Source organism: Mastigoproctus giganteus, chromosome 11 (assembly GCF_048544385.1).
Source record: "Mastigoproctus giganteus isolate SK-2022 chromosome 11, ASM4854438v1, whole genome shotgun sequence".
Classification (NCBI taxonomy): domain Eukaryota; kingdom Metazoa; phylum Arthropoda; class Arachnida; order Uropygi; family Thelyphonidae; genus Mastigoproctus; species Mastigoproctus giganteus.
The window spans coordinates 34,018,630-34,032,576 of NC_143585.1; the positions used below are offsets into that span (position 1 = coordinate 34,018,630).

General features: G+C 38.0%; 1 protein-coding gene across 1 annotated transcript in view; it reads left to right on the forward strand.

The window, feature by feature from the left end:
• The window catches only part of Larp7 (La related protein 7), a 100,542-nt gene that overhangs the window by 33,551 nt on the left and 53,044 nt on the right, over positions 1-13,947 (forward strand). The window contains exon 4 of the mRNA XM_090384723.1: positions 8,221-8,321. Coding sequence (XP_090240849.1) covers positions 8,221-8,321 — 101 coding nt within the window. The remainder of the gene's footprint in view (positions 1-8,220; positions 8,322-13,947) is intronic.

The following is a 13,947-nucleotide window of genomic DNA, read 5'->3' on the forward strand; positions in this document are numbered from 1 at the left end:
AATTTTTTTTTACTCTGTCATTGGCTTAATGCCAGTCTCACTATTTTTTTGTCACAAGTACAGAACAATTTAAAAGTTGGGATTTCATTCCACCTCATTTAAGAAATTAATTCACTGGGCAAGTGCACCATATACACTGAGTGGCCAATTTTTAGGTAAAGAGCTTGCACCTGCTTAACAAACTCCAAAGAGCTTATGCAAGTGCTCAATTGGATTGAGACCTGGTGACTGGGAAGGCCACTGCAGTAGGCTGAATTCACTCTCATGTTCCTGGAACCATTTCTATACAGTTCTGACCCTGTCACATGGTGCACTATCCTGTTTGAAGAACCCATTTACAGCTGTGAAGGATGTGTCTGGTCAGAAACAATTTCCAGATAACCTGTGCTATCCAAATATTGCTCCACTAATATCAAGGAGATCAAATGTGCACCACAAAAACACTTTTCACACCATTTGACTGCTGCCAACCTGTATTGTTGACATCTGCTGGCAGAATGGCACATTATTAGATTATTTTGTGGTTATGAGATTACAGTGGATTACAATCTATTTTGTTGTATACACTCATGAGCCAAAATATTATGACCACCTACTTAATAGCGTGTTGGGCCTAGTTTTACCATAACTGCTTGCATCTGGACCTAAGTAATCATGACATTGATTCCACAAGACCACAAAAGGTGTCCCCAGGTATCCTGGACCAGCTGAACAGAAGGATGTTCCCGAGTTCAGCAACAGGGTGAGGAACTGGTGTGGAATGGCAAATGCTATGTTCCACCGCATCCCCACAAATATTTGATAGGATTGATGTTGATGGAATTTGGTAGTCAGGAGAGCACAGAAATGCTTGGACATGATCCTCAAACCATTCCTGCAACAATGTGGACCTTGTGACATTGGGTATTCCCTTGTTCAGGTGATATTCTCTTGTTGAAAGAGTCCAGTGCCATCTGGATACATGGGCACCAAGTAGGGCAAAACTTGGTCTGGAACAATGCCAAGGGAGGATCGGGTGGAGGCTGAGTTCAATGCTGGTGACCTTGATGTCCATGAAAATATCCCCCAAACCATCCCACCACTGCACAGTTGGAATAAAACATGCTGGCATGTTTTATTCCAACTGTGCTGTCTGGTTGCAGCTCTTCACCTTCTTGCTTTCGAATAAGCACCCATTCATTGGCATAATAATGATGGAACTTTGATTCATCAGACAAGGCAACTTTTTCCATCATCCATTGTTCAGGTATGTGCTCCCGTGCCCACTGCAGGCAAGTGTCTGATTCTTGGTCATCATGGCCACATGAACAGGTTGCCTACTCCATAGGCCTATCTACAAGAGTATCTACTGGATGGTGTGCTCGGAAATGTTTCTCTGTGAATCCTGGTTGTAGTCCACTGTTAACTGACGGATCATGATCTGTTTGTTGTCCCAGACAGCACGTGCCAGCCACTGTTCACCTTGACATTCAACAAGTGTCAGTCTCCCTGTCACAGTATACTGGGTGGTTATCTACCCCTCTTCAGACCATTCCCGTCACACCTTCACTAAGGCCGCCCTTGATCAGCTGAAAATGTTTGTGGTTGCTGAGATGCTGGCCCCACCTTCCTAGCACTGAAAATAATTTCCACCAGGAATGATTCACCATCAGGTCTGTCCCTTTCTTCATTATATGGACTTTTTACTGATGGACTGACAGGCATTACCCATGCCATCACTATATAATATGTGGCACCAATCAGTTTCATCACTCCTAGATGCTGTAGGATGCATCCACTTGTGAAAACAGGTGGTCATAATGTTTGGTTCATGAGTGTGTATGAGATTACAAGTTATTATAACCTTAATTCATTTTTTAAGACTTCGTAATCATTATTTTGTATTCCTCTTTACATGAAAAATTTTTATATATTAAGCAATCTATAGGTGATGTTAAATGATTTGTTAATAAATGAATAGCAAGAGTTAATACAGTGTACTGAATATAGACGTAATGCATAGTGGCCACTTTATTAGGTACATCAGCTAGTAGCAAGTGGGAGGCACTCTTAGCCCTCAGAACAGCCTGGATTTGTTGTGGTATGGACTTGACGAGGTGCAAAAGGCTTGCAACAGAGATGTCCATTTTGACTCAAATGATTCTCACAGTTGTTGAAAATTGGATGGTTGTGAATCTCTACTTCAAAATTTTTTTCCCCATCATCCTATAGGTCCTTAGTTTGATTAAGATCTGATGACTTGGGAGACCACCTAAGATATATAAATTGAAGCTTCCAAGATTATGGTCTCCCATTTTCTCAGTATATGTGATGGCATACTTGGTTCCTTATATATTCTTCTTCCTAATATTGGACCTATTGAGAATTGTCCAATACACCTGAGAATGGTATGTTATTAAACTATTTTGTTGTGGCAGTTCATGTACAGTTGAACATGAAAATCCAATCAAGGTTGCAGTTTCCAAGATGCTCATATTGACGTGTCTGGTACAAGTTACCTTTCCACATTCAGAGTCACTTAAACTTTCATGTTGTCCAATCGCACACTGAATAATCTACATTATTATTATTGTTGTCAGGAAGTACACAAACCTGAGACCTTATTATTATTATCTGTTTATTGCTGTGCTCTAGATCCACCCCCTGGACAGCATTCAGCTGGGGGAGGGTAATTATTACATTGCAGGGACATATGTCTGGGGTTACATGGAGCCACATGTGTGCTTAACCTGAAAGGAACAGTATTTACAGAATTCTTTAATTACATACTTGAAAATTGTGGAATACTGTAGTACCCCAAACTAAGCAAGATAATATTTGATAAAAAGCTGGACAAAAACGTGAAGTACAGTAAACCCCCGCTATTTGTGGTATCTGTATTTGCGGTTGCTGATTTAATATAAAATGAAACCTAAAAAAATGTGAATTTTAAATCACCGTGAACATTTTCCGCCATAAAAAAACATGGGCGTGGCTAAAATCATCTTTCCCTGTCAAAACAGCGCTCGGTGGGTGGGGGGAGAGGGCTTACAAAATCACGAGCGTGGATGTTTCTCACTAATCCTTGTTCAGTATGTGCTATGCGCTTGTCATGGAAGGTTTCGTTGTTTGCTTTTAATTTATATGCTTATAAATTGAATAAATTTATCAATTTATAAATTGATATTGCTTACAAAAGTGAAAAATCTACCATTTTGCAGTATGTAAGTGTAAACAGACTTTTTCGAGCGTGTTAACGGAAGAAAGTGACTTTATTGTGGACAAATTCTTTTCTAACCCCTACAAAAATATGGCTACGAATAACGAGGGAATTGTGAAAAGATCAAAGAAGGTGATGACATTAGCGACTAAAATTCAGTTATTAGACAATTTCTAATGGTGAAAGTGTCTTGTCAGTGGCAAAACATTATGAAATCAATAAGTCAACGGTACGATCAATCAAGAAATCAGAAGAAAAAAATCCGCTGTAGTGTCCGTGAAAACGTGCTAATTGCTTCAAAAATTTGCTCTGTAACTCGTGATATTAAATTAGAAAAAATGGGAAAAGCTTTAAATCTGTGGATAGAAGACCGAACTCAAAATAAAATTCCCTTAAGTTCACTCATCATTCGTAAAAAGGCAAAACACCTTTATCAAAACTTTAGCAAAACTGGTGACAGAACTGGCGGGATAAGTTTCTTAGCTATAGCAAAGGCGCTGGATTGAAAGACTTGTTTGAAATTTCTAGTAAATATTAATTTAATATTAAATTGTTTCTTATTTTCATTTCGATGCCTTACGCTTGCATTTCACTATGTACTGTCTATGTACATAGTCATATTATGAAGGTACATATAATACTTACATAGACAAAATTTTAGATTAGTTTTTCTTATGTATTTCATACTTTGGAACGGAACCCCTTTATTACTATTGGAGCCTTAACTCAGTATTTGTGGCATTTCTCAGGAACGTAGCCCCCGCAAATAGCAGGGGTTTACTTACTGTATATGTACAAAAAGGTATTTCCTTGGTTGAGGCAGTCCATATTTTCCTTTTGGTGCTGTTCCTGTGAGTCATAACGATAGATTTATGTATGTGTCCATTAGCTTCTGGCATTTGTAGATGTGCTGCTGGTAGAATTTATCCAGGTTGATGGTTAGATTGTTGATCAAATCAACCATGTTTCCTGGGAACATGCGTCTCAGGCCTGTGAGGTTGCTGAAACTGATACTCAGTGGGAGTCTTGTGTCCATTTGACTTCTTTTGGCATTTCGGGGAGTTTTTATTAGGTCACTGATGTCAAGTCATCCTGTGATTAGCTTGGTCAGTGTAAGAAGTTTATCTTCCACAATTTGTCGTTTCCGTGGTGTGACTTCGAGATTGATGTAGAGTTGGGCCCTAGAAATAGTGTACTAGTTGTTGGTCTGCCAGTTAGCATTAACAGAGGCATATGATGCAAGAAAGCAAGCTTATGCAGCATCAGCCAAAAAAAAAAAAAAAAAAAACTTCCACTTCATCCCTCCGTTCCCTCAAAATACCTGTCCAGCTGAGCCTTAAATTTATTTAGACTATCAACTTCCACAACAAGGGATGGAACTCTGTTCCACCAGCTAACTACCCGCTGGCTAAAGACAAATTTCCACACATGTATCCTACATCTGTCTTTGCTCAATTTGAATTTATGCTCTCTCAGGTGTTTATTCTGAGCAAGAGGAAGAATCCCATCAGCATTGAGCGTGTTCAAACCATTCAAGGCTTAATACACCTCTATCAGATCACCTCGCCGGTGCCTAGTCTCCAGACACTGTAATTTGCAAAACTTAAGCCTTTCTTCGTAAGAGCAACCCTTTGTTCCATTCACTAATCTTGTTGCCCTTCTCTGTACTCGTTCCAGCAGCACTACATCCTTCTTGAAATGAGGCCTCCAGACCTGTATACAGTACTCAAGGTGTGGCCTGACCATTGCCTTATACAAGGGAATAATCACCTCCTTATCCCTTCTAGAAAAATTCCTATATATCATTGACAAGACATCATGAGCTACTCTTGTAGCCAATCTGCACTGCTCAGAGAACTTCATATCTGCCTGCACAATTACCCCCAGGTCCTTTTCATTCTCTACCACTGTAGTGTAGTACCACAGAGTTGATACGTTGCTCTGGGGTTGCTGTTTCCCATATGTAGTACTTTACATTTGTCAGTGTTAAACTTCATTTGCCACCTGTCAGCACATCTGCTCAACCTTTCCAGATCCTGTTGCAGCAGCATACTGTCAGTAGTGTCCTTAACAACCCTGCCAACCTTTGTATCGTCTGCAAACTTGGACATTAATCTTGATATACCATCATCAATATTATTTATAAATACAGAAAACAATAATGGACCCAACACTGAACCCTAAGGGACTCCACTAATAACATTAGTCCACGATGAGCAGTGTCCATTGATTACCACTCTCTGTCTTCTCCCCCTCAACCACACCTTTATCCATAACAGCAGTTTGCCTCCAATTGTGTTCCAATTTGTGTAGCAGTTTTCCATGTGCAACAGTATCAAAAGCCTTTCTAAGATCCAAGTATATAATATCAAAGTTATTCCCTGCATCCAGTTCTTTTGTGACTGCATCATAGTATCCAATCAAATTGGTCAGGCAAGACTTCCCCTTAACAAAACCATGCTGTTTGAGCTACAACTGAAGTCTTTTCTAGATGATCTTGCAGTGCTTCTTTAACCAGTGCCTCCATTAATTTTCCTGGAACAGAAGTTAAACTTACGGGTCTATAATTACTTGTGTCAGCCTTTGACCCTCCTTTGTGAATTGGGATCACATTTGCACAACTCCAGTCTTCCTTGGACTAAGGAAGTTTGCTAAGTGTTTGCTTACTTCCTGTGCTGCCTCCTTTAATATAACTGGATAGATCCCATCCACCCCAGGTGACTTTCTTGTGTTTATCTTCAACAATTTCTCCTCCACTTTACTCTCAGTTATTACAAGATTATCTAGCTTACTGCCAGAGTTGAATACACCTCTTTCATTCCCCTCCCTCAATAACTCCTCATGTGTGAATGTCGATGCAAAATATTCATTTAGTTTGTTAGCTACCTGAGCAAGATCATCAACAGTTGAACCATCGATATCAAGTGGACCAATCTGATTCATCCCCTTCCTTCTAGAGTTTACATAAGTAAAGAACTCTTTGCTGTTTTTCTTTGCATCCCTTGCCAAAGATTTCTCGTAATCTGCCTTCGCCTGCCTAACCTCCTTTGTAACTTGGTTACAGATCAACTTATATCTATCATAGGCTTCTGTGTCACATGTTAATTTATATGTATCCCATGCATTTTTCTTCTCTGCCATATGTCTCAGTAGTTCATCTAACATCCATTTAGGCCTAAACCTTGAACAATATTTCTTAGTTGGTATGTAAAGCCTAGTAGCTTCCAAGATCAGTTCTTTGAATGCTTTCCATTTTGAATTTGCTGTTAGTAACATCATCAGTTGGTCCCACTGTATAGAATTTAAATACTGTCTCAGACCATCGTAGTCACCTTTATGAAAGCAAAAACCCCTCCCTTTACCCATGATGGTAGTTACCTCTTTGAGTAAATCCCACTTCAGCACACTGTGATCACTGCCACCTGGTGGTTCCTTTATCTGCAGATTCTTACTGCATGAAGAATCATTACTGATAATCAAATCAAGAGTATTACTCCTCTAGTTGCCTCCCAAACATGCTGATGTAGAAAACAATCATCCAATAAATCCACAAAAGCCTTGCTAGTGTGTGAGTAAGCAACTCACAAATTCCAGTCAATATCTGGGAAATTAAAATCCCCCATTATAAGACTCTCTGATTTACTGGCCCACTCTATTTCCCTGTTCAATTTCTTATTATACTCATCAGAGTCATTAGGCCTATAGCACACTCCTACTCTCAATTTTGATCTCCCAATGCTTATGTCACACCAAACTGACTCGACACTGCACCGTCCAGCGATGTCGACTGGCTTCACTTCCTTGGATTTTATGTGTTTCTTAACTAATAGCATAACCCCCTCCTCCCTTCCTATCTTGTCTATCCTTTCTGTAGACGTTGTACTCCCCAAATTCCAGTCTGTATTCCTTATTTCTGTGTGACGCCACGTTTCTGATATTTCAACAATATCCGCCTTTAATGCTTTGAGCAATACCTCAAATTCATTAAATTTATTTACCAAACTCCTAGCATTGGTGTACCTGCAAGTATACATGCACCTGTTCCTATTCTTAGCTACCCTAACACAACCCATGTGTTTACTTGTACCGCATGACTCTCAACAGTCTCTGATATACCTTGCATCTTGTTTTCCAGGCTTCTGCTCATTCCAATAGAAGCAGTGCAAGAATCACTTTCACCTCTGCCAGTGGCTACTGTTAATCTATTAGTCCTTGTATCCCCCCAAGCTAGCAGTTTTCCGACCCACCTAACACTGCCTTTATAGCATCAGCAAATATTCTTGCACCCTTTCTAGTTAAGTGTATCCCATCCCTGTAGAAGCAGTCTCTCCTGTTAACAAGTACAGACCAGGCTGAAAAAATTCTACCCCTTGAGCCTTGCACAGTCTTTCCAGGGTTGAATTGATCGACAAGGCTCTCATCATATACCCCCTCCTATCGTGTCTGGGCAGAATTGCAGACACTTTCAAATTCAACCCTATTTCACGGCTTTTTTTCAACAGTGACCTGTACTTGTTAAGCAATTCTGCCGGTCTCCTACTCTTAATATCATTAATGCCAACATGTACAACTATATCACCTTTTGTGCCCTTAACAGATGATATCTGCTCTACAATGTCATCAACCTTTGCCCCTGGCAGACATACCCTGGTGCCGTTCCACCTATCAGTTGAGCCATTTCAAGAGCTAGTATTCCAGGTTGAGGAACTTATTGAAGTGTGTTGTAGAGGCCAATGAGCAAATAGTTGCTGCATAAAGAGGAATGGGGTAGAGACATTGAAGCACATATTTCTTGACCAATTCAGCGTAGCATATCCCCATTAGTTCCTGGTGGATTGCCCACATACAGCATTCATACGCAATCTGTTCACTTGCTTTATATTACATGGTACAACCACACAATGCCATAACTGAAGGGGTGCTCCATTTCATGAGAATGGTAGGTGTACCCAATAAAGTGGCTACTCAGTGTGGAATTATTATTAATGCATTGTTATTAACATTTATCAACTCATTTACAGATATTGAATTGGCAACATTTGCAACGTTCAATAGAATTCGTGCCCTTACAGATGATGTGAAGGATATTGCCAAAGCATTATCTTCATCTGAACTTCTCCAGGTTTGTTTATTTTATCTATTTTTGATACAGGTTGTATATTTCAAACTGATATATAAAAAAAAATTGAACTTTCAAATCTCATTAATCCTGTAATTTATGATGTATTTTTAATATGAAGAAATTAAGATTACATTATGATTTGGAATACACACTGTTGTTAAATATATGGTATTATTTATTCAAGATATTGATGTTTAGAAAATCTCTGAGTGATAATGGATGTGCAGTAAATGAACTTACAATTATGCAGGTTAAAGTTACTTGGTGCTCTTAAAAAAAATACCCTTTGATGCTACACTCATAAATATCTAATTAAATTTACAAGTGACTTATTTACTGTTTAAGAAAATATAAACTAGTTTTTCAGAATTCCAGTTAGTTTACATGCAAGATTTGCTGATTTGTGTGATATAATTCTCACAAATGTGATTTTAGTTTTAAAACAGGCATGTGATAGTGTATCATTTTATTATTTTGTTTTAATTTACTTTATTCACATTATGATCATGGTTCTCATTCTCTTAGTGGTGTAATTTTTTTTTTTTTTGGCAAATTTATAATTCAATAAAAAGATTAACAGATAGCATAATTTATAATTCAGAAATGAAATTAATATGACATTTAAAAGAATTAACTCATTAATAAGAAATCACATTTTAATGCCAACTGTGAAGAATTGCACATGGGCTAAAGTTCTGACTTCAATGTTTTTATGCAGTCTACCTCCAACCATCCTGCTACACATCCAAAAGTCACTTTCCCTTTATCTTCCAATTGGAAGGCACTTTCCCCTCAACTCCCAATTGGAAGCCACTTCTGACAGTAGACTTACAGAATTATAGTAACCAACTTGCAAGTCTTTCTATTTTGACTAGTGCAGCAGTAGGATTTCTTTCTGCCACACTCTGTAGAAAAGGGTCTTGGTGTGAATCTTGTCAAAATTAGATGAATTTTTATGGCTTCTCACATCAGAAACTTGTGTGTGTGTCCTCCCTCCTTCCCCCATTTGGTGTTGAGATGCAGGTCCACTCAGTTTGAGTTTTAAGTTCTAATTTTTTGGTTTTGTTCTATCCACCTTCATACTATGTTAGATTTTCAACAGGAGCATGAAAATTCATAAACATTCTCTATATTGCAAACTGGAGTACAAAATGTCTGTTAAATGCCGTCCTATACAGTGAAGGTTGTTTTAGCATTAGTAGAGGCTTGATATACCTTTATCAATATCATTGATAAATATACAAAACAACAATGGACCAAATCCCCAGGGGCCCTCACATCTGGTGAGTATGGGCTTGGAAAACCCAGGGTCCTGAGCTGAATATCATCATTCTAATCTTTCTTGGTGATTTTACTTCTCTCTCTCTCAGGGTAACTCAGAAATTTTTTTAGCTGGTGCAGCATAAGCCTCAGGCTTCCTTGCACTACATGACTAGTAATAATAATAATAACACTGAACTCTGGGGGACACCACTAATAACATTAGTCCACGAAGAGCAGTATCCATTGATTACCACTCTCTGTCTTCTCTCACTCAACCATCCTTTTATCCATTGTAGCAACTTGCCCTTAATGCCATACTGCTCCAATTTGTACAGTAGTCTTCCATGTGCAATAGTATCAAAAGCTTTCCTGAAATCCAAGTATATGATATCAAAATAATTTTTTGCATCCAGTTCCTTTGTGACCACATCATAGTATCCAATCAAATTGTTCAGACAAGGCTTCCCCTTAACAAGCCCATGCTGTGTCTAAATTATTACTGCAGTCGTGTCTAGATGATCCTGAATGCTTCTTTAACCAGTGACTATTATTTTCCTTGGAACAGAAGTTAAACTAACAGGTCTGTAATTACTCGTGTCACCCAGGCTTAAATTCAAATTGAGGATGAGGAAGGACGATTGCAGGATAGATGTTCAAAAGTTTGCCTTTAACAAGCGAATGATTGATTTCTGGAACAAAGTTCCAGCTATTGTTATGGAAGATGATAGCTTAAATCAATTCAAGAAAGAACTAGATAAACTATTGTAGAGAATTGATAGGCGAAATGGAAAGTTTTTTTTTTTAAATTGATGCCGTATAAGCTTTCTTTCTTGCATCATATACCACTACTAATGCTAATACTTCTGCTAATGACTGCTAATTATCAGATCAAGAGTATACTCTCTCTCTTGTAAATAGTCATCCAATTTAAATATTTAAAATAGTCATCCAATAAATCCACAAAAGTCTTGCTAGTGTATGAATGACCAACCCACAAGTTCTAGTCAATATCTTGGAAGTTAAAAACCCCTATTATAAGACATTGTGATTTACTGGCCCACTCTATTTTTCTGTCTAATTGTTAATTGTACTCATCAGATTCATTAGGCCTATAACAAACTCCTACCCTCATTTTTGCTTTCCTAGTGCTTATGTCACACCAAACTGACTCAACATGCACTGTCAACTGGATGCACTCAACATGCACTGTCAACTGGATGCACTCAACATGCACTGTCAACTGGATGCACTCAACATGCATCTATGTCAACTGGATGCACTTCCTTAGATTTTGTTTCTTAACTGACAGCATAACCCCTCCCTCCCTCCCTCCTTCCTTCCTATCCTTTCTGTACGCATTGTACTCCCCAAATTCCAATTCTGCACTGGTTATGTCTTTGTGACACCATGTCTCTGATATCCCAACAATATCTGCCTTTGGTGGCTTGATCAGCACTTCAAATTCATCAAATTTATTTACTATACTCCTAGCATTGGTGTACGTGCACCTGTATATATGTATAGGTGCATGTATATACAAGAGTTGTAGACAAGTATACAACTCTTAGTTACTCTAACACAGCCTGTGTATTCACTTGTTTCATCACCCCCAGCAGTTCCTGAAACCCCCAGCAACTTTCTTTCTGGGCTGCTGCTCATTCCAATTTTATTCTCGATTTTTTATTTACATAACAGCAAAATCTAAAGTAATCAAATCAGATGCACTTCATCCATCCAAAATGAAAGTTTGGTGAATATGGCCACAGCTGTTTTTCATAAAAAATCATCATGTAATTATTCATGAACTTGTTTGGTGCATTTTCTCATTAGACATTGCAAAAGGTTTTTGATGCTAGCCTTTGAAACACCCAAATGATATTTAATAAGAAGTAAACACTTTTTCTGCATGTGATATGGTCAGGTTAATTATTCGCAATAGATAGCATTTCCAGTGGACTGCTCTCTGGGAGTTGGTGTTTCAATCTATATGTACCTTCCCAATAGCTCCAGAACAAAAGGCAAGTATGATATTTGTTCCAAAAGTAATAAGACTGTGAACAGAACTAGTTATTTTTGAGGGGAGAAGTGGCATTATTGAAATAAACGTACTGGGAATATTGGGTTATTGGGCATTGCTTATTATCAGTATTGTCAGTTGTAAGGAAATATCAATGGAGTGTAGGTGGGCTGAATTGTGCATACAGTAGTACAAATGGAATCTGATTGCACAATATTGTTCCAGAACTATGGAACAATATTATGCAATCAGGTTTTGTATTTATTTGAGGAAACCTGCTTCCAAAACATTACTTGTGATGCAAGAAGCCTATGGCAAGGAAAGCATGATGTTCTGGTGATATTTGTTGGCATAAACCATGTTCCTAAGGCAGGAAACTCTGTAATGGATGAGAATCTGACAGGATGCTCCTTATCCTTCCAAAACAAAGGTTTGATAAATACAGCTACTACTATTGTTCATGAAAATCATTATACAATTATTTGTGAACTTTTTGATTTGCACTTTCAATAGGCAGTGTATATGCAGTGTCTTGCAGACTGATAGGAATAAAATGAGTTTGAAACTGTTGGATTCCCTGGTTGTTAATGCCTTCTCAAATGTAGTACTGTCTTAACATTGTGCATGTACTAAGTCTTAACATTGTGCATGTACTAGTTCTTGACATTGTGTGTTGAGAAGGCAGTTTTTAAGAACTTTGTAATGCATTTACAAAGTGCCACACAGTGAAATCCTATACTTGCAGTATAGCATTTCACTGTGTGTGTGGGCCATATTATGTTAACTTTTGACAAATAATGGTGCACATTTTTCAATTAAAGCAACCAACCAGCTAGCCAGCCAACCAACAGATATTCTTCTTCATTACAAATAATGCCACATGTCACACTGTTTCCAGTTTTCCATAAGAAAAGAGCATCAATTTTACCACATTTTTTACAGTTCAGATTTAGCTCCTTATGATTTTTTCACTCTTTCTAGTATTGAAGAAATAACTCTGGAGCCATTGATTTCTATTGACTGAGACATGCTTAAAGGTTGTGGAGGTGAAATTAAAGATGCTGTCAAAGAATGGTTAAGACTATGTGTTCTACTTGTGGGTAACTGATAGGATAAATGCATTGTATTTAAAGGGTGGGGGATACTTTTAATGTATTTTCCTTTAGAAAAGACAAAAGCCTTTTACAAAACATTGATCTCTCAATAGCAAATCAAATTTTATACAAAATGTGTCAGTCTCATTGTAAAGTAATTAACATGGAGTTGTACTGGTCTCATACTTTTACTGCAAGTAAAAGGCTCTACTCCCTAAGAAGTATACTGCTATTTATTTTAAATACATACCATTACCTAGATAGCCACTTCATGTTCACTGAAAGGAGTACTGATATAATTAAAAGTGAAAGAGGAAAATTGGCGCTACTGTAGCGTGCGCCAATTTTGCCGGCGGTATAGTGGAAGCTAAAAATATGATATTTGAATCAATATGAATGGGGGGGGGGTTCATGGCACCATCTTGTGGGGTACTCTTGTCTTAGCATCATCTTGTACACACCCTTTCCTTCGGGGTGATGCCCTTGATGTCTATACTGCTCCAAACTTTCAATCGATTAGGACAAAAAAATCCACACTCTTGGCAACCAAGGGTTTTAGGTTTTGAAATCTAATGCTGCAGCGGCCCCTGGCCGCTGCAGCATTAGATTTGTGTTGTGATTTTTAAATTGGGCAATCACTGAGTGTCGCTCAACCTCAGCAATAACCCTTTCCTCACTGCTACCTATTTTCCCTGGTGTGGATTAGAATATTGGCAGCGAGAACGAGGCATGTAATAACACAGAACTTGCATTCTATCTGGTTAATTGTATAAAAGTGAAATATATATATATCGATTTTCTAAATTTCAGCTCATAATAACAGCAAGGATTTGATTAAAGTTATAAAAATCATATATTTAACTCTTTATAGAGTTCTGCATTCTATCTTTTAAAGGCCTGACAACCTAGTAATGAAATATTTCCACGATATATGAGATGCTAAATGCTAGTTTAAAAGGGAGTTGGTTTAGTGCAATAGTTTCAGTCATGAGAGAGAGAGAGAGAGAGAGAGAGAGAGAGAGAGAGAGAGAGAGAGAGAGAGATAAGATATTGTACCATTTTTGAAGAGTTATCAGAAGGCTAAATTGGTACATAGTGAATTGCAAACAAAGTTTGTTATAAAATACATTAATATCAAATTTAATGCAAGTGAAAGTGTGCTCTTTTTGTAGCAAACATGGTTTGCTTTTCACTACCTTAAACAATTGAAGGTTTTGCCAAATGTATAGTATTGTTTTGTATTATTATGAGT